Source organism: Poecilia latipinna, unplaced genomic scaffold (assembly GCF_001443285.1).
Source record: "Poecilia latipinna isolate Pla-1442-1.1 unplaced genomic scaffold, P_latipinna-1.0 Scaffold635, whole genome shotgun sequence".
Taxonomy (NCBI): Eukaryota; Metazoa; Chordata; class Actinopteri; order Cyprinodontiformes; family Poeciliidae; genus Poecilia; species Poecilia latipinna.
In genome coordinates this window covers 162,082-182,396 of record NW_015113251.1, presented here as the reverse complement: position 1 = coordinate 182,396, position 20,315 = coordinate 162,082, and the positions used below count along the sequence as shown (strand labels likewise).

The following is a 20,315-nucleotide window of genomic DNA, read 5'->3' as shown; positions in this document are numbered from 1 at the left end:
AAAAATGTTAAGTTTTATGATAAACCAGTCACTCAGTGGTCTCTAAAGTTTGTCCCATAAACTTGCATTATATAAATTATTTTCAGCTTTTTATGCTTTTCTCCTGCACTTCCTGTCTAATAGTAGAAGATGAACACAATGCCTAAAAAAGAATTCACCCCCTGGGATGATTTCCTGTTTTATTAATTTTATAAATCATTCATGATCAATAAAATTTGGGTTTTAGGTCTCTTTTTTTAATGCAAAAATGAAGAAATGTCTAAACATTTAAGAAATAAACATTTAAATATACATTTATAACAACATAACTTTTTTTACGTATCCTCTCCGACAGAATTGTTTGAGTGTCAAAGTGAGGTCCAGTAGATTTTATTTCTCAAGTGGAGCATTACAGCTTTTCCCATGATGCTTCACTTGACACATATTGAACTTTATTAGAAATTGCTTTTGGTTTATTTCAAATGTAATAAACAGAAGGAAAAAGAAGAATAAATGTGAGGAAAAAATGTAAAGAAGCATAGAGAGAATCCAGATCCACACCCTGGGAGTCTGCCTCTACACCTGCAGAAAGAGAAAACTCCCAAGAAAACAAAACTGACAATCTATACATGCATAACAAGTAAGACATAGTTGTATTTAGTGGTAGCTGCATCCCAACTTGGGGTGTATCTGGAAACCATCTGTATCTAAACAGCAGTGTGTTTGTCTGGTTCTGTTCTTGGGGCGACTCTGGAACATCTGGAGATTATTGTGTGACAAACGAATCCTCATAAAATCAGGGACATTGCAGGCAACCACATGTTACATGAGACTGTAACAAAGTCAGAAGCTCCTTCAGAACCGCTGAAATGCTGACCTCTAGAGGAGATCCTTTGTAAAAATAATTGCTTAACATGATTTACATTTAATTTGCCTCTGATTCAAAAAGTATTTTTTATTTAAATTATATATAATTTTATCAGGATCAGCTACCTCCACCGATACAAACAGGAATATGATGTGATGTAAAGTTTTTAAATAATCACACAAGGACAACCAAAGTCACTTAATCTGCATCGCAGCAGTGATTTGTTCCAAGCTTGAGCTTCTTTGGTGAATAAGAAATAATTTTGTACAGATAAAATGTGCAAGTTAGGATTTTTGATACGATGTGTTCCAGTTGTTTTTATGATCACGTAATTATTATTCACAGAATAATAACATTTAGAATTGACATATTCAGACACGGGTTTCTTATGAATATTTATTATTAAATTGGTATTAGTTTATTAACTTTGGGAGAAAACTATTAAAATCTCACAGAACAATTGCATATCTTTGAAAACATCTACAGTATAATAGGAAAAAACCCCATTAAAAGTCATCATTCTTTTTAAAAACACAGCTTATCAGTCCAGCTCGTAAATAAAATTGTTCTGGAAATTGAAACCTGCAGATGTGGAATGATCAGTGATCAGCGTCTCTTTTCCATCAGCACCGATCTCCCTCAGTGGCCAGGCTGCTGCGTCTGCTGCTGGCTTGTTGTTTTGCTCCAATGTTTGGAGAACTTGATGTGCTGGCAGGTCATCTTCATCTGTTTCTCTTCCTTTTTCTGCTGCATCTGCGGCAAACACCTGGTGGGACTCCATTTTCTCCCCTGAAGTAATGACTCTGCTCTGGTTCTGAGCGGCCTCAGTTGGTGGGAAAGACACTTCAGGAGAAATCTGGGGTTCCTCGATGGGTGGAAGTTGCTGGAGTGAAGCATTTTCTTCAGCCTGATGCAAAAAACGAAGAGGAGAAACAAAGTTGACGTTATTTTTTGATGCTCCTACTTGACTTTACATAAATGGAGTCTTGATATAATTTCATAAATATATATATTTTTTGAGTTCTTGTGAGTGTGTAAACTTTATAGACTCTCTTGAAAATTAATTGCCCCAAAGTATTTCAATTTGATTCAAATAGTAACTTTTCCCCCTTAATAAAGGAAATCATTATTTGAAAACTACACTTTGTATGATATTTGACGATCAAAAACAATCTGCAAGAGGGCAAATATATTTTTCACAGTACCATATATGTTTAGTGGCCTGGTTAATTGCAAGTTAATAACAATGTATTTTTTTGAATTTTGTAAAAGTGATAATGGCTGCCTGACATGCATGTACTGTTTTTACTGCAGTAGTTTTCCTATGGAAGGTGGCCATATTGGTTTTTAAAGACAGAATTGGTGACACTTCTTCATGTTTTCCAACTTATTTTAACTTACTTTTTCCAACTTAAGCATCATGCTCCAACCAAAAATGCAGCATCTACTACAAACCAACTGAAAACCTTCTGACAGTGTTTTAAAATGTCAGTGTGGCACTACGTCTGAGAATTGTTGACCAAAAATGGTGCCTACCTGCATATTTTCCTGTGCAGTTTTTGCCTCCTGCAGTTCTGAAGTTGTTGTTTTAGCCGTAGACTCCAGACTTGAGGTCAGTTTAGCTTCTTTGTCCTTTTCTGAGGAGCTAATCTGTCCATCAGACATTAAAGCATCCTGGTTTTCCGTTGCAGGAGAGGCAGTTGAAGTTTCCTGTGAATAAACTTCTGGATCGTCTCCTTTCTGATAGTAATATTTATCCAGAAATGATCCTTCCTCAGAATCTTGGTTCTGGTTTTCATTCATCGTCATTAGTCCACCTTCCTCATCATTCTCTTCCTTGCTCACTTGTAATCTCTGTTGCTGTTTGTCCAAATCCCAGTTTTGGAGCTCTGTTCTTGGCTTTTCCTCCTCTTTTTCATGGTTTCTTTTTATTTCCTGACACTTGTCCTCCTCTCCTCCACTTTTCTGTTCTTCATCACCATTTTCGACCTGATTTCTTTCTTTCTGTTCATCTCTTTGAACCTCTTGCTTGGTCTTCTCACAAATCCCTTTCTCCCCTTGCTCTTCTTCAACCTCGTCTTCTCCTTGAAAATCGCTCACTAAAGGACAAGATCCAACAGATTGATGAAGAGATTCATCAGGTGGACGGACCGGCAGGGTGATGGTGAGCTGTCCTGTGTATTTGTTGAACTTGGCCTCTCCTTGGTCTTCATCCACAGGGTAGGCTAAAGGCAGATGTAGCCTGTAGGCAGGTTGTTTGGACTCTAGCAGCAGAGTTTTCTCCATTACTTCAAGGTTTGTGTCTCTAACTGACTTCAGAAGAGGCAGATCAATAGTAATCACAATTTCCTTAGGCCTGGGGCTCTGGACGGAGTCTCTAGAACATCTGAAGTCCTGTAAATCAACCTTAGATCGATATTTTACTCTGTATTTTGGCTTTTCTGGCTCCTGCTTGTTCTGCGATTGGTTTTGTTGCTGAACATCTCCGCCGGTTGTTAATGGAGGCGACTCTTCAGACTTCATCCGGGGCTCAGGAACCTCTAACAATGGCAAGGGAGAACTGAGGTTCTCGGCATTGAATCCAGGTATGGGTCTTCGGATGATACATGTCTGAGGGGTACCTTTGTATTTTGTCTTCATTTCTCTCACATTGTTTTTGTCTAGCTTGACTTTATAAGCTTTTTGGACTCCATCAATTGCTGTGTCTTTCACCATATCCATGAATGGTTTGTTTTTAGAGGCCATGTGCAGCGTGTCAGGGTGGAAAATAACATCATAGATCATGAATGTGCTGCCTTTAGGGTCTTTCTCTGTCCTCCCAGGATAAAGACTGTAAGGCAGAGTCCAATACTGCCCCCTGCGGCCATCATCTGACACTCCAATCTTTACTTCAGGTTTTTGGATTTTATCATTGGCACATATGTTGATGAAGCATTTCTGTTTTCCAGCTCCGCTCGTTCTGATCACCCTGAACGGTGTCGGCTGGATGAAATCCACACTGTTTCCTCTCTCCTGCTCCAACTGTCGGATTTCCTCTTCGTACTTTTTCCTGTTTTCAGGTTCAGATAGTTCTTGGACGTATTCGCAGAACATCTCCCTAAATTTACAGTCTTTGAAGGCTTTGGTAAATCTGCCCATCTCCTCCGACGACAAATTTAGCTCTTTGAGTTTATCGCCGATGTCCATTTTGAATATTTCGAGAAACAGACCAGTTGAAATAAACTTTAAATGTTCTAAAAAATTACCTCAGTTTAAACACAAAAACTGACACAATCTATGAAAGCGAGTTGCTGTCGTTTCAGGCCCAGTAGAAGTCCTTAGAAAGTGGGCGTTAGTGTTGTTGATGTCACCATGGTAACACAGAGGCGAAGGGAGGGCAAAGAACGTCCGGGTCGTACGTCAACGTCGCCGCCATATTGCACGTGGCATTTTTAGTTGAAGCAGGTCTTAAAAGCTACACTAGCCAGTTCTTTAAGTCCGTTTTTTCATCTCAAATATGCTGTTTTTCAGTTAATAAAAAGTTGAAGCCTTAGAGGAAAAAAAGATATAAATGTGTCTATTATTATTATTATTATTATTATTATTATTATTATTATTATTATTATTATTATTATTAATTAATTAATTAATCATGTCTTCCCTTACATTTTTTCGGTTGTAGCTACAGTGATGACTTGCTCAGGGCAGCAGGTGTCGCTGAGGATCACACTTCTTGTGGCATTCGGCCAGTAAGTAAGTCGGTCAGTGAGGCAGGTGGGCGGGGTTGCCGGGAAGAGCGCTGATTGGTCGCGCCCCCAGCAGTCCATATTTCCCAGAATGTGATTGGAGGAAGATGCTGTTAATGGTTGTGGTTCGACTGCTGATAAATGTGCGTTAGAGACACGGAAACAAAGGAAGACCTGACGTTTACCTGGAGCTATCCTAGTTTTGTTGTATCTTATCCCTACTGAGACCCTGGGAACGTTTGTTTGGTGTGTTTTTAACTTTCTTTTTGCATAATTTTAGCTGTGTTTATTAAAACGGAATCAAATTTGACCAGCTTGTGTATTTAAGTGAAACTAATTCATTTTTTTTTTCCAACTCTTACATCTGCCTTTTAAAATGAATTGAGTGGTCTGTTTTCCTTACTTTTTGGTTCTTTCATTAAGCAGTACTTAAAATTACTTTTTTGATCAGAATCAATACGGAATGCCAAAAGGTCCAGAAAAATAAAATGTTCTTTTCCTCGAAACAAACTGGTGTCACGGGTTAAAAAGTTACACATTGTGTGATTGTATGTTCCTTATAATAGCAGTCATAAAAAAATGTGAAAAAAATCTGTCAATACTTAATATTTTTTCCATCACGTTTATAATTATAAAGTCTCATGAAAGGATAGTGTTTAAATTCTACCGGTTGTGTGGCTAAAATATGAAAAAATGTCTCAATTTAATAAAGTTTGAGTGTTTTAAACTCAAATAACAGCTTCATCTCCTTCTTTTCTCCAGACTGAACTAAAAAGTCCCAAAAGATTGGTTAATAAAAAGCAAACTTCTTCGCCAGTTGCTTCTGACTCAACCATTCTGGCCCGGAGATAATCAGGAGAACACAATGTTCCTGACAGAACTGCTTGCAGAGCTTTTATAACACACTCACACAGAAATCAGTTTAGGCCAACAGGAAGCTACCCACGGGGTAGTAAGCTCATTTGGAAGAACATGAGTGAGGCTCAGCTGACCAAAGAAGGCCGTGGTGAAGAAGGAGGTAGTGTGACACACGGAGGATGTGGGCTGACACCACTCAGTCTGTTTCTGAATCATTCGGCTGGAAAACACTGCTGACTACGCCTCGTTTCCACTCAGAAATAACACAAAAATAAAGGTCATTTAGGTGTTTTTTTTAATTACAAACATGATATTAAATAATATGAAAAGTTAGGTGGGCAGATATATTTGACGTAGAATCAAAGTACTCATGATTAGCTTTAAAATGTACACTTTTTGTCATGTTTTACCCCTCTAAGAAAAAAAAATGCATTTTATACTCAATACATTCACACTGTCATCAGTATTATGACAAAGATAATGTCTTGAAGGAGAGGTGGACAAAATGAAACGTCAACAACTGAGTCAATACAAAAGCTTTGGCAAGGATGCATACAAATTATCAATAATAAAAAAAAAGTAAACTATCTTTTAGAGAAAATCCATGTACAAAATGAGCAGTAGAGAAGGAAGAGTCCAGTGCATGTTCAGTCTTTTTTAGGTAAAACGTAAGCAGCCATGTTTGCTGCTCACTTTGTCCCTCTGGTGTCTCAGGAGTGAGAAAGGTCCATGCATATTTTTTTTTTAGGTAAATTGATTTTCTTATTAGAAACCAGCAATAATTTTAAAAAGTATTTTAAAATACAAAATATTCAATTGAAATAAAGCCATTTTTCCCAATTTTGTAGTCAAAAACTATCCGACAGAAACCTTTTTCTCATATTCTGACATGATTCACCCTGTGACATCACTGCCCATATATGGTAAGGGTGAGTGTTTTAGAGTATGTGCCTCATCCTGTGACATCCATGCCCATATATGGTATGGGTCAGCCAGTTGAAGTAGATGTTTTAGACATGCATCAGCATGTAATCATGTTTCTCTGGATTAGCCATTTTGGTGAGATGTGGAAGTAAATATCTGTGGGTAGAAATAATGCTAACTTGTAACAAAAAAAACAAACTTAATTCCACGCAGATTACTTTTGTGTTTTGGCCTCAAACCATTTCCAATCCCACTAATGCCAGTTGATGCATATTTCACACATACTGAGGATCTTACTAGAAGCACTTTTCTGCCACCTAGTGGTCAGAGCTATGCCTAATTATAGGCCTAATTTTGCTAATTTGATAACAAAATACTAAAACTGACTAGAAAGACAAGAGGAAACCAAACAGTACCTTCTGGACTAGGGTATAAAAATTGAATTTTTTTGAAATCTTAGACATGAAAGAATATTGAACTAATTTGTCAACTCGCCTGTTGTTGACCTCAAAAAGGCGGAATGGCTCATGATTCAATTTAATACTTTGAAATGAAAATATTACTTGGCTTTCATTACTTGTTTCCAATGAGAGCATCCACATACCAATGTATGCACAGACTGAGAAAGATGGCATTTGTTCAGCGTCTACTTGGAGCTGGCAGGTACTAGCATGCTCAGCGTGCCAATGGCAGCCTTAGGGGGAGGAGTTTTGTCTGCAGCCATTTTGCTCAGATTGCGAACATCCGCCTGCCAGGTGGGGATCTTCTTTGTGGTCATGTGACGGCGAGCATGTTTGGTCAGGTGGTCGCTGCGCATGAATCGCCGATCGCACACCGGACAGACGAATTTCTTTTCGCCGGTGTGCGTGCGCCGGTGACGAGACAACTCATCGGAGCGGGCGAACCTCTTATCACACCCGTCCCAGCTGCAGCTGAATGGTTTCTCACCTTCGGGAGGGAAACAGAAGGACAGACAGGAAAAACAAATGAGTCACAATGTTGTCATCAAAACTCAATACGTCAATTCTCATATAGAGCAATGATCTCAATCTTGTTTCTCTATGAAATACCCAGACACACAAGCTATGTTTCCATGAATAATAAAATTGCGCAGGTTGGAATTCTAAAAATAAACTTGCTTAATTGAAAAAAGCCAATAATAATAAAAAAAATCATGTTTTTCAATAAATAAAAAAAACCTTTAGCATTAGAGTTAGGTGGTGTTTTGGCTGTATCGAAAACAAAAGGAGACACTTTTTTTTCCACATCACACTAGTCATGAGATCAATAACCAGATGTTACTACTGGCGGAAAAGACAAAGAAGACAACAGGAAGTGGCAGGAGGAAGATGGCCTGGTATATTTTTAAACAACTTATAGGGGGAACAAACTTATTCACGTGTTATATCAATTGCGTTTCTTATTTAATGGAAAAACCACAATTGAGAAATTGTGTTTTTTCAACTTTGCTGGAATATCAACAAAGTTTTGCGCACATTTGTAATGGAAACGCAGCTTGTGCCAACCACCAATCAAGAAAGGGCCTCACCTGTGTGTGTTCGTAAATGAGCCTTGAGGTGTGAGCTCTTGAAGTAAGTTTTTCTGCAACCTGTAAAACTGCAGATGTAGTTTCTCCTGCGAGAAAAGTCAATTTTTGTGGCTGCCGTGTTGCTGCAGGGCCCAGCCGGCATGTAGACGGGGGCTGGGGCTAGAGGTAGCAGTTTGGTGTTGCCCAGGGTCATGACAGTCTGTTGGCCCTGAGGGGCCTGGGGGACTGAGGAATGAGGGAGGACCAGCATTACCGTGGCCTGTGGCACTGCTGAGCCCACAATAAGGGGCTGCTGGAGGGAGGGACTGTTGGCTGACGCGGGATGGGGGAGGATGGGTGTTGTGGCAGTCCGAATTCCTGTACCGGAGGTCTGACCTGGACTGGGGATGAACGCTGAGATTATTCCCGATTGGCTGCAGATGGGGAACATCTGGCAGATGATTTGTGGACTGCTCACTGAAGTAGGAGAGAGGGTGGGTGGGGAGCCTGTGGGTGGGCTTTGTGGTTGGGTGTTGACTGTGGAGATGGCGATAATGTCCAAGGAAGGTTTAGAGGGACTGACAGGGTGCTGTGTTGCTACTGCAGGAAGAGACTGAGGTGTGTTTGTGATGCATTCCTGTTGCTGCTGCATGCACACTATTGTTCCTGTTGCAGTCACTGTGCTCGCAGTTTTCTGTGAAATGGAGGTGACTGGAATGTGGTGCTGCTGGCACAGGTCTCTATCCGCAGTGTGCCTGATGACGCTGGTCGCCATGGCTCTGCAGGGGTGTGGCGGAGCAGGCAGGGACAGGGTCCTTTCAGGAGTGTGGGCCAGGTTGGGTTGATGGAGCTCAGGTCCAGAGAATGCCGTGGACACAGTGGGTGTCGGGGAAGACTGGACCGAGCCACTTGAAGAGGTCTCAACAAAGCTGGGGCTGTGGGGAGGTGTCATACACTGGAAAGAAATGAGGAAGGATTAATGCTATAAAAACACTTTACAGAAACAGTCCAGTGAAATCAATTGTATTAGACAAAGATAGCCAAACTAAATGTGTTTAGAGTTTGAAGACCCTATTTAAGCTAATCCTACGCCAATTAAAGGAGATGATTTTGACTAGGCCAGTCTAAAACTTCATTTTTATTCTTTTTAACCACTCAGACATGGACTTGCTGGGTAATTTTCTTGCTGCTTAACCCAAGTTTGGATGAAGATTTATAGTTTCACAGTCATGAAGCAACAAAACAGCCCAAGACATCATACTACCAATACCATGTGGTGAATCCAGAGTATGAATGATGATTTTCTAAACAGATCTAGTTTTCACCTTCCACCTGGAATTGCACAGAGTATTTTCCCAAAAAGGAGGTTTTCTGAAAAAACGTGAGAGAGCCTTTGTGTTCTTAGAACTCTCCCATGGGTTTAATTTTGTTATTAAATCATGAGTACTACCCTGGATGAGTTGTAATTTTGGTAGGCCGACCAGTCCTGGGAGGGTTCACCACTGCACAGTATTTTTTTCCACCACCATCATTAACTGGAGTCCCAAAATGTGGAAAGAACAGAGACTTGGTAGCCAATTTACTGTTGTCAGGCAGGTCCAATGTAAGTGTTTCTAGAGTTCTTACTTCAAGAACAATTTCCCTGGATGGTTTGGAAATAGGACTAGCCATTTATTGTATTGTTTATCATTTATTGTGATACATTTTTGTCATGATAAGAATTTTGATTTATGGTTTTCACAATAAATTCCAATTAATGATGTTTAAAAAAACCTAAACTATTGTCAGTTTCTATACTGTTTGTTAAATATGCGTATCAGTGAATACCGATACATTTGAAAAGTACAAATCACACTTTTTTGTCCTGAAGAAGAGTATTACAAATGGGAATGTTTTTCAACAGTACTATTTGTGTTTGTGGGTCTTTGATTGCCATACAATTACCTCAAAAAGAAGTTATAAATAGTTCTTACTGTCACTTTTATCAATATCAAAATAGTACCACAAAATATTGCAATAAAACTTTAAGTACATATTGCCCACCTCTATTTTAAGTTTTTTTCTTGAACTTCATAAATAAAATATGTGTTTGTAAACTATTTCTTGTACTTTTCAAGTTGCCTAAGCATGACAAAAAACAACTTGTACTTTTTTTGCAACACTAAGTATCACATAAAATATACAGGTGCATAACTGATGCAGCTGAACTATAAACTCTGATTTTATAGGTTTGCATCGCACTGTTTGACAAGCTCTTACCAGAGAGGAGAGGGACACAAAGTCCCTTGGGGACTCCTGGAGCTCCAGCGGCAGGAGGGAGTCACAGGAATCAGAAGCAGGAGTGAGGGGCCGGGGCTTGCAGGTGTTCAGCTTGTTGCTGCCGCCACCGAGAAACACAGGTTGACCCCAGGAGCTCATACACACCAGAGCTTCAGCCGCCTCCAGATCAGTGTACTCCAAAGCAGAAGAACAGCTGCTGGTTCCACTGGAGACAGATTGTTCGCTGTCGTGCCTTCTTCTCTTCAGGCACGGCCCACACTGATCCATATGTACAGCCTTGGAGGAACAAAGAAACAAAGCTGTGTTTTTAACCCTAATATGCCGTGGTGGTTGAGTTTAATCAGTTATGACTGACTAAAGGAAACTGAGTCTTGTACTGTAAAATACAGCAGCTGCATCTGCTCAGTGTGGCTGAATTTCCCGGCCAAACTGGATGATGCTACCACTGTGGGAGAGAGGGGGGTTGTTGGTGACTACACCCTAATCCTGCATGCACTCCCTCTGGATTGAAGCCAGAACGCCTCCCCTTCCCAAATATAGACCCAACAGTGACGTGCTGCCAGATCAGCCATGTGAAATCCCCATAAAGCGGTTCGCATCAGGAAGTAGTCTTGGCAATGAAACAACTTTGTCTTATCATGTATCAAAAAACAAATTATTTTACTGAGTCACCAACCACTTTGATCAGACTGCCTTCTAGATATATATATATATATATATATATATATATATATATATATATATATATATATATATATATGTATATATATTTTTTTAATTATACAATAATACATTTTGTATTAAAGACTGAAAAAAAGTTCCTTAAATAAATACATAGTTCAAGTATGATCAGTATAAAATATATAATTAAAAACTTTGACAATGTGTGTAAATTAGCTCCTGACAAGGGTTTAATAGCAGGGAGTAAGCAAGAGAACATTATGTGACTGTTTGGAAAACAAAACAAACAAAGATTTTTTAAATCAACTCACCTCCTGTAAGTCCATGTCATTAATATTTCCTGACGCCTCTGAAGCAAACAGAGAAAAAATGTCCCGTTAATTTTGTTGAAGCCAGTGTGGAACAAAGGGAGCTTCAGCCTGGTCCAGGATGGACTTCAGATCGTCTCTCTTTTTTTCCTCTCAGCTGAGCTGTGTGTGTAAAACATGGGTAGGGACAGAAAAACAAAACTCACAACACGTACTCACGGGTGGCAACACTCAGCCAATCGCCGTACAGCGAGTGCGGCGCGCTGACCAATGGGAGAGCAGAGAGCGCGTGAACAGTGCGTGCTCGCTGGACGGTTGGAGGAAATAGGGTGCGTGGCCGTTGGTAGGCGTGGCCATAGAGTCAGCAGTGTCAGGGTGAACCCAGTGAACTGGCAGTCGCTGAAGTGGGCGAAAGGTCGGCTCGGTCTATGCTGTGTTTGAGGATAGTTGGAATAAATTTGGAAATGAATTCAGATTAGTTGTCAGGCGAAGTTTATTAATTTAGCTGAACTATTTTCAGAGCTGTGAAGAAGTATTCGCACCCTTAATGATTTTTCATTCTGTAAAGGTGAAAAACAACTTTTACTATCAGTCAAAAATTACCTGAGTAACTTAGAATATAGGTTTTGAAATAATGATTTTATTTCAAAAGGAAGATTAGGATAAGGAATGTGGAAAACAAATTATCCAAACCAACCTAACTTGTATTTGGCCACCAGCTGCCAACATTTTCTTAGCAATTTTGTCAAAATTGACAACAGATAAATAAATAACTAAATGACAAAATAAATGAGTACATACGTAAATAAGAAATTTTTAAAAATACATGCAATTTGGTTAATTAAATATTTAAAACACATATAACTTGAGCATCACTTTCCCTTGTTACCGAAAGTTCTATTGAAAGTGTTGTTATGAAAGAGATTCTTGAACTTTCAAATTGCCCTTGAACGCAACACTGACAGCAAGCAAAGCGCGGGTTTCTGACTCGTTTTGATGTTTGCGCAGCTCTCTAACAGCGGGAAGCAGGAAATCAGCTGGTTTGCAGTTAATTGCACCACCACAAATGAGATATTGTTGAAGCATGTACGTTACAAACTGTATAAGTCTTAATATTTTATGTTGTTTTTAATTTCTGTTATAATAAAAAATGGGATAAATATGCTGAGGGTTTGAGAAGACAGAGCAGACACATATCTTTTATGTTTTCTGCATGATATTGCAGATATTGCATGATATTGCAGAAAACATAAAAACATAATTAGTGTTTTGTTTCTCGTTCTTGTCATAATTTTAATAATTTCTTGTTATAACTTTTCTTTCTTTTAATAATTTCTTCAGTGTAATTCCTTTGCATGTCTTGTTCTTTTAGTGTAACTATAACATAGTGTTCAATATCACACTTTATCATGGGTAATGGGATCGCATACTATTATTCATATACAGTATATGTTTTTCTCTATTTATTATTTCAATCTACCCTTTCTGTCTCATGATTTTGCATGATCACATTTCATATTTCATTATTTTATCTGTAATTTACTTGTTTTTAAGTATGTGAAATAATACCAAAATATTAAAGCTTTTATGTAGATGTTACGATGCATTTCAATGTTTTTATGGCCTAATGTCAGATCATTTTTATTATGGGCCCAATTCTGGGTTGGAGAGTTTATGGATGTTTGAAACATAAATCACATGGCCAACCCACATAAGCACCAATAACTGCATGTGGATAAACATAGTGTGTCATATGTTAGACTTCAGCAGTAGCCCAGGATCCCAATTTCCCTAATTTTTGGGGCCCCAAAGACTTTTTTTTTTTAATGAACACGCTTGGCATTGTATGCTATACTGTATAAACTCATTGGCCCATATCAGATGAATTAGAGACATACAAAATCCAAAAATATTAGGATATATGCATGATATATCGATACTAATGTCGGTATCGGCCAACATTAGTCATTTTTTAAATGTATAGATATCAATCCAACAAAGAAATGGCAGATAAATATTTAAAATATAATATATACAATATTGGTAAATATCGTTTATCAGCCATAACAGCATCGGATATTGATATTAACCCAAAATTCTGAAGATATTGTAATTTTTTTAGGATGCTCAGGGAACATATTAAACATGCCTTGTACCAGTTCATTGAGGACTACCTATTAATGTATTGTAATTTGTATCAGTAGAGTCATTTTTTGGTAGTGAATAGGACCCAACACTGGCTGTAGCCCAGGAGCCAAAAGCCTGTAAATCCGGCCCTGGACAAATGTTCCTTAAAATGCCAAACTGGTGGAAAATTAATCTTTATACGCCCAAAATGAACTCTTCATGTGTAACTACAGAAAATAACATCTGTATCTGAACATAAAGAACTCAACAACCCATGTGTGGACTTTATGAGCGCAGACTTGTGCTGCTTTTATTATTTTTCAGAGAGAAACCCGATTGGGTCTCGTGTCTGTCTTATTGTTGACCTGTTGTTTTGTTAGCAGTTTGCTTGCAGCAAAAAGGGGGAGTTCAGTAGGTGTGTTTTCCCGGCCCTGGCAGCGCCCGGATGCGAAGGAAGGCCATACCCAGGTATGACTCACATAAGCATGTCCTCAGTTAGCATTGAGGACGGTTTCAGTGCCAGCTGTTAGTGAGCAGTTGAGGGAGGAGCTACGGGGAAAACCAGTTAGCTCAGAGGAATGACAAGAAGTTGGGACTGAGTACAGCAGTCTGTTTGTCATATAAGTGGGGCAGGCCATTTAGACGAGCTGGGGAATCTGGAGGAAAGGTTACACCGGCCCTAATGTGGGCCTCTGCATGCACACCTCCCCCATCTGGTCCACACCCCCAGTTCAGGAACTCCAGGACCTAGAAAAGGCTCAGTGGGACGTGAGTGGTTAAATATATCAGAGTCCAGACAGACAAACAGTGACCATAAAGGCACAAATGTTCAGCATCACATTTCACTTGTTCCAACAAGATCAATACATGGACTTTATCTGATATCTTCCTCACAGATTATGAGGCACATTTATGATAAAATGTAATGCAGTTTAAAAAAATGAAAGAGTCATCATGGTCAATTCTGCACTGTCATTGTTCATCATATTGTTCTTTTTATTTTGTTCTTACTGCCTGACCTTATTCTATATCAATGTTTTTTTTTTTCACAGATATTAAACATAAAGTGTTGGAAGCATATAAGATGATTGAGAAAGCAGCCTCTGTTACAATTAAGGTCAAAGTTCATGGAAAGAACAGCTTGCATACATGCTTCTTTTGATTTGGGTTACAGCTCTGTTCAGAAGTTTCCACCCACTTATCATGGTCAGATTTGTAATAATTTTAGCTTTTTGAACTGTTCTGCTTCAAGGATTTAATTATTACCCAACATGAAACTTTATGGATTTTGGAAAGCGAACAAGTTTGGATTTATTCCAGATTTTTTTTCCTAATTAACAGGGTCTATATAGAAGACATATAGAGCCAGACAAGTATTTGGTATTTGGTGCACCATGACCGCACTGTTTTTGTAACCATCAACAACCTCCTGCCATCTTTCTGTCTGGATATTTGTCCACTCTTTGTCACAGAATCATTGAAATTGGTGGATTTGCCTTTCACAAATCTAACTTTTATGCACAGTTCTTCAATTTTTAACTGCATATGATGTCTGGACTTTCCAAAGACCTAATATTCACTTTTATTAATTTATTTATTCCAAAACCAATTTAGATGTGCCTTCTATGAACAACCGTACAGCTGTTAAATTGAGGTAACAGTGAATAATTTGAAATTTTTATTGTTTAATCCACCTGAAATGCACCTTTAAAAACATTTTTGTTCTTGTCTGTATTTGAGTAATGCTTGACAATGGTTTCCTTGGTTCACTTTGACTCCTCCTAACATTCTTCTTGTCACTATGAACAAACATCTCAATCTTTGTCTCGTCTCACCATCAAACCTTTCTTTTTGAAGACATTTGGCTTGTCCATGTTGGAATAAAGGCACAACATTATTCCACCATGGACATACATATGAACTAGTAGTGTATCATGGATAAAGCGGGCTGACATTAAACTTTCGGTTTACTGTAACAAAAGCAACATCTATGCCAGTAAACAAACCAATAAAAGGAACTCTACCAGTGGTCAACTATCCTGCTAGATTAATGCTCATTCCCTTGTAAAGGCTACAAAATGCATGTGGCCAGTATTTATTATTTACACCAAAGGTTTCCAAACTTTTCCATACCATCAATAGCATTAGCTTCTGGACTGGGATACCATTTCCAAACTCACAATATTTAAATAAAAATTTTGGTTTTATCTGTAACAGGGAGGTTTTTCTTTAACTGCTTTTCTTGTCAGAAACTTCTCAAAAAACTGCACTGGTTGGGGAAAGCAGCTTGATAAATTTGCTAATCAGCCAGTCAGAAAAATGAGCAAAAAACATTTCAGTAAGTTGATGAAATGATAATGATAAAAAATTTATTAGAATTTTTTTTTATTTTTGCATGTTTTTCTCAACTTCCCTTAAACTTTCTGAGGCCGCCGTAGCACCCCATAGTGAAATCCCACTTTAAAAAACACAATACTAGTGTCAATGTATATGAGACTTTATGTATAATTAATTGATTGAATCAGAGAAAAACACACAAGAACTTCAAACTTATGCATCAAATTATTGCTTTTAAAACTCACTGACCTTGTTTGTTGTATCATTATAATTTTGCTAAACATCAGTTTAAAAAAATCAAGACAATGTGACAGCTTAACTGGCAACAGTCCAGTAAAATTACTGATAAAAAGAAAACATAAAAGACTTGGTTAAGTTAAGCTTGATATAATAATAAGTGTGCTTAACTACCATGAGCTTTAACACATTTTTAAAGCTATACTGCTGTCTATGAATTTATTCCTGAAATATAAAGAAATGACTGAAAACTGCCTTGTTTTCCAAGAGTAAAACTAAATCCGTTTTGGAAAAAGATGCTGCGTCCAGCATGCTAACAGAGACTGAAAGCATCCAGCTGGTTATCGGTGCACAGTTGCGTGACAGGATGCAGGATGTCTACACGGCTTTAATAACTTAATCTCCCAAGCCACCATTGATTCTTAATGATTTATACAGTTTTTGGGGGCAACATATGGTGACATCCAGATATGTTTTTGTTTGTACAGAGAGATCCTTGAATATTTGTCTAAATGCAGTTGAACCAAATATTTACATACACTGCATAATGATCCTTTATTCTCCCTCTCACATTATAGAGCTCATTTATTTCAGTTTGCTGAATGTCTAGACTAGTTTACAAACTAAATTGCCTGTAAGCTGAATGACTTTGGACAAACAGTTCAGGTTTTCTTAGAAAGCTCACAACAGTTTGCTGGAAGTTTGGCCCATTTCTCCTGACAGAACTGGTTGGATTTTTTACGTCGTCCTGCTTGTGTGCACACTTTTTAGCTCTGCCCTGAAACTTTCTACTGTACTGAGTACAGTAGCCTGTGCTTTGTGCACATGTTACTAAGTTGGTGGTATGTTTAGGGCTTTAGAGCTCCAGCTTTAACCTTCCTGTTTGACTTATTGCTTATCTTGCTTCATTATTTCCTTATGATGCCATTTATTTTGTGAAGTGCACCAGTTCCTCCTAAAGCAAAACACCAAGACAGCATGATGCTGCCACCACTGCACTTTACAGGAATAATGATTTTATCAGGCTTCCAAGCTTCCTCCAAATATAACCAGTTTCATTATGGTTGAAAACTTAAATGTTAAACTCGAACTTATGTTTTTTTTTTACTGCATTTTCAAACTGTATAGTTCTTGTGTTGCTTAAGAATTAAAATAATAATCTTGCTTTATTTTCTTGCAATTACAAAGTGAAATTCAGTTATGATTTTGGAGGGGAGATGTGTATTAAATGTTTCTGTTAGTGCCAATCAACAACATTTCTGGAAAAAGTAGACCTCTTAGTATCAGTATTAGTCAAGCTTGATAGCAACCAACGTGATGTCCTGCGTATACAGCAGCAAGATTGAGCTATTTTTCCACTGAAAAGCTATTTTGATTCATAATTTTATAATTTCACATCATGTGCAAGTCTTCTCATATGTCCAGCACTTTGCTGAAGGATGCTTTGTGCACCACGCCACACGTGATTCCACCCCCTCTCCTCCTACACACCCAAATGGAGAGACGACAGGGATTTCTCTTCAAGTCTGCAGCTTCTGATTGGTCGGATAGTGAAAACAATCTGTTGCCATGAGAGCGTGGACTGTGAGTCTGTTGTCTTGTCAACAGGAGATGCAGGAGGCAGGTTTTGAGCGCGCCCTGCATGAGCTTCCCAGGAGGCGGTCTGATGGTGGTTAACCCGTCTGGTCACCTAAATCTGTGGAGAAATGGAAATGGGTCGTCAACATGTAGTGAACTAATAAACCTCGTTAACGGTGGGTCAATAGCTGTAGGAAAAGATTGGCTTTTTAATTATAACAAAAATTATATCAGTCCAATCAGGGCTGGATTTACAAGGATAGAAACTGTTTAGATGCCCTATTCACTAAAGAAAAAATATTTCACTAATACAAATGACAGTATATTAATAGTTCTTTACATAAAGAACTAATGGTGGTAGGTTTAATGCATCCATTGGTCAATAATTCCTTCTCGTTCCCCCAAAAATTATTATAATGTCATAATTTTCAAATACTTGATTGTTGCATATACTCATAAAAATCCTAAAATCTTACTGCAACTCACCCAATGTGGGCCTATCACTAATTAAATTACAATATCTGCAAACATGCAGATACTGCAGATATATTTAAGCAAAACATAAAAAAAAATCTTTGGGGCACCTCCCAAAATTTATATAAAATTTATTATTTTAATCGGCTCAAATCTTAGCATATTTTCTTCTTACAATCACTAACACTTCAAATGTAAATCGAATAATTGCAATATACTAATTACTAAAAATAATTAATATCAAACCTATTAGTTATCAAATAAAAATATTTAATGATTGATTAAGTTAAAAAATAGTAGAAACAAACACAAAAATACACTATTTCATGTAACTGAACTTGATCGGTTAGATTATCTTTAACTGATCAAAGTTTTTACTTCATCAAATTGTTTTTCTATCTCTGGAAAGTGAACTTGGGGACTTTTTGGCGCATAATTTAGATTTTCTAAATAATTGATTAATCTTTAAAGAAAGATTGCAAAATAAACACAGAGGAATTCAGAGGAATTGGTCCGGCACATCCTAATCTCTAAAAACGTGGAAGTGGAAGGCATCTCTCCAGTTGGGTCCGGTCCAGACTTCCAACCTGTGTGGGGAGGCGACTCTGAGGTTCAAAGGTTGTTGGACGTTTGGCGCAATCTGGATGTCCACATGGTTGACCTCTCTGGATTCAGAACCAACTCACTAGCAGTTTGAAAAACTTTGGCGAATAGATAAAAACCAGCGTCTTTCTCTGTAAATTAAGCTAGTCTCATCACGGTGACATCGTAGCCTGTGTTGATGTTCAGCAACTCAACCTGGAAATTGATTGGACTTTCTTATAACAGACAAAGCAAAACATTAATAATTTTTACAAAAAATATTGTATATTAGCTTTAGCGTTTAACATTTTTTGTGTGAAACTACTTTAATTACATGTTTTTACTCAGGAACTGGCTAAGAAATGACCTTTGTGTCAGAATTGATGTGTGTGTTTTTTTATTATTTTTGTCATTTTGTTTAAAGATAAAAATGTTATAACACTTTTGACATTTGAACAGTAAGATTTTATCATGTTAAATAGTTACATGTTTATAAAGTATCTTTAATGTGTAAAGCAACTCATACAAGTTAGAAAGAAAAACATTTTATTTGTGACCTTTCAGATGCCACAGAAAAACCTTTTTATCAGCGTGTTTGTTATGCTAAACTAATTGACCTTTAAGTGTTAATTTTTAAATTTTACGCTCAGTTTAGACCTGTGTTAAGCCTTCATGAACATCTGCAGACATTTAAGACCTCTGGACGTCATTTGGATGAAAAAAAGAGTTTGTTTTGTCCCAACCTGTGGTTCTACAAGGTTATTTTGAATTAAAAAATAACAGCAGGTCTTGTAGGTGAAAGGTTGACTGTGATGTGTTTGACAGCAACAAATACATCTGAAGAATCAAAAATACTCTGACAAGACAATAAAATAAAGCAGATGCCACACTGAAGCACGGTTGCATGGCAACGATGACGGAGAGTTAGTTAAATTGTAACTGAAAGAGATTCTCTCCTGATCAATAAACAGTGATTGTTCAGGATTATGGCTGTACGGAGATAACAAGGTGTTTGACATTCAAATCACATAAAAAATGTTTATTGCAACGAAACCTACCTTTGATTAATATGCAGAGTACCTAGAAATTATACTCAAGGAAGAGTAGCACTACTTCAATGTATTTTTACCCAAGTAAAAGTAAAAAGTAGCCATCCAAGAGTAAAAACTATTGGGTAAAACGTCTACTAAAGTACTGAGTGACTGACCAAATTATCATTTAATATTTAAAAATTATATCATCAAATGGACCAAAATATAGAATTAAGTGGAAATTTTGGTACTTTTTAATTACCAAAATAACAATAATTCATATAAGTATCAAAAATATAATAAAATCAGGCAAAAGAAAATGTTCCCAAATCAGTTCCTTTCAATAAAAAACTTAAAAAACTTTAAACAAAAACTGCAGGTGTCTGTGTGGTGAGTTTTTGGTTTAAACACGTTTGTTCTTCATCAGTGGGTAGAAAATATAGAAATTTTACTCAAGCAAGAATAGAGATACTTCATAATAAAATTACTCAAGCAAAAGTAAATAGTATGTTTTTTCACAAAAGTTACTCAAATAAATCCAACTGAGTCCAGGCTCTGTTAATATGTGGAGTTTGGTAGTTTGCATTGTTGGCTCCCGGTTAGAAGACGTGTGTGTTTTCTGTCCATGTCCAAAAACTGCATGTTACGTTAAGTGCAGATATTAAAATCTATTCAGTCTAATTCTATGATTCAGATTCTGAGCAATGTCATGCTTTATTATTTATTTTAAATTTATAATTCATAATTTCACTTTCTGAACCTTTTGAAAGAAGTTGCAGTTTAGTTTTTACATCTTTG

The 20,315-nt window shown here is 37.5% G+C and overlaps 2 protein-coding genes across 2 annotated transcripts; both read right to left on the bottom strand.

Annotated features, from left to right (window-relative positions):
- Positions 1-1,240: 1,240 nt before the first annotated feature.
- On the bottom strand, positions 1,241-4,280 carry dnaaf2 (dynein axonemal assembly factor 2). The gene is made up of 2 exons (XM_015043467.1): positions 2,384-4,280; positions 1,241-1,754 (listed from the first exon to the last, which is right to left on the bottom strand). The coding sequence occupies exons 1-2, from the start codon at positions 4,031-4,033 to the stop codon at positions 1,389-1,391; spliced, it is 2,016 nt and encodes a 671-aa protein (XP_014898953.1). The 5' UTR covers positions 4,034-4,280; the 3' UTR covers positions 1,241-1,388.
- A 2,191-nt stretch (positions 4,281-6,471) lies between these two features.
- On the bottom strand, positions 6,472-11,343 carry klf11b (Kruppel like factor 11b). The gene is made up of 4 exons (XM_015043466.1): positions 11,155-11,343; positions 10,142-10,438; positions 7,904-8,837; positions 6,472-7,302 (listed from the first exon to the last, which is right to left on the bottom strand). Exons 1-4 carry the CDS (start codon positions 11,167-11,169, stop codon positions 7,001-7,003), a joined length of 1,548 nt encoding a protein of 515 aa, XP_014898952.1. The 5' UTR covers positions 11,170-11,343; the 3' UTR covers positions 6,472-7,000.
- Positions 11,344-20,315: the final 8,972 nt, after the last annotated feature.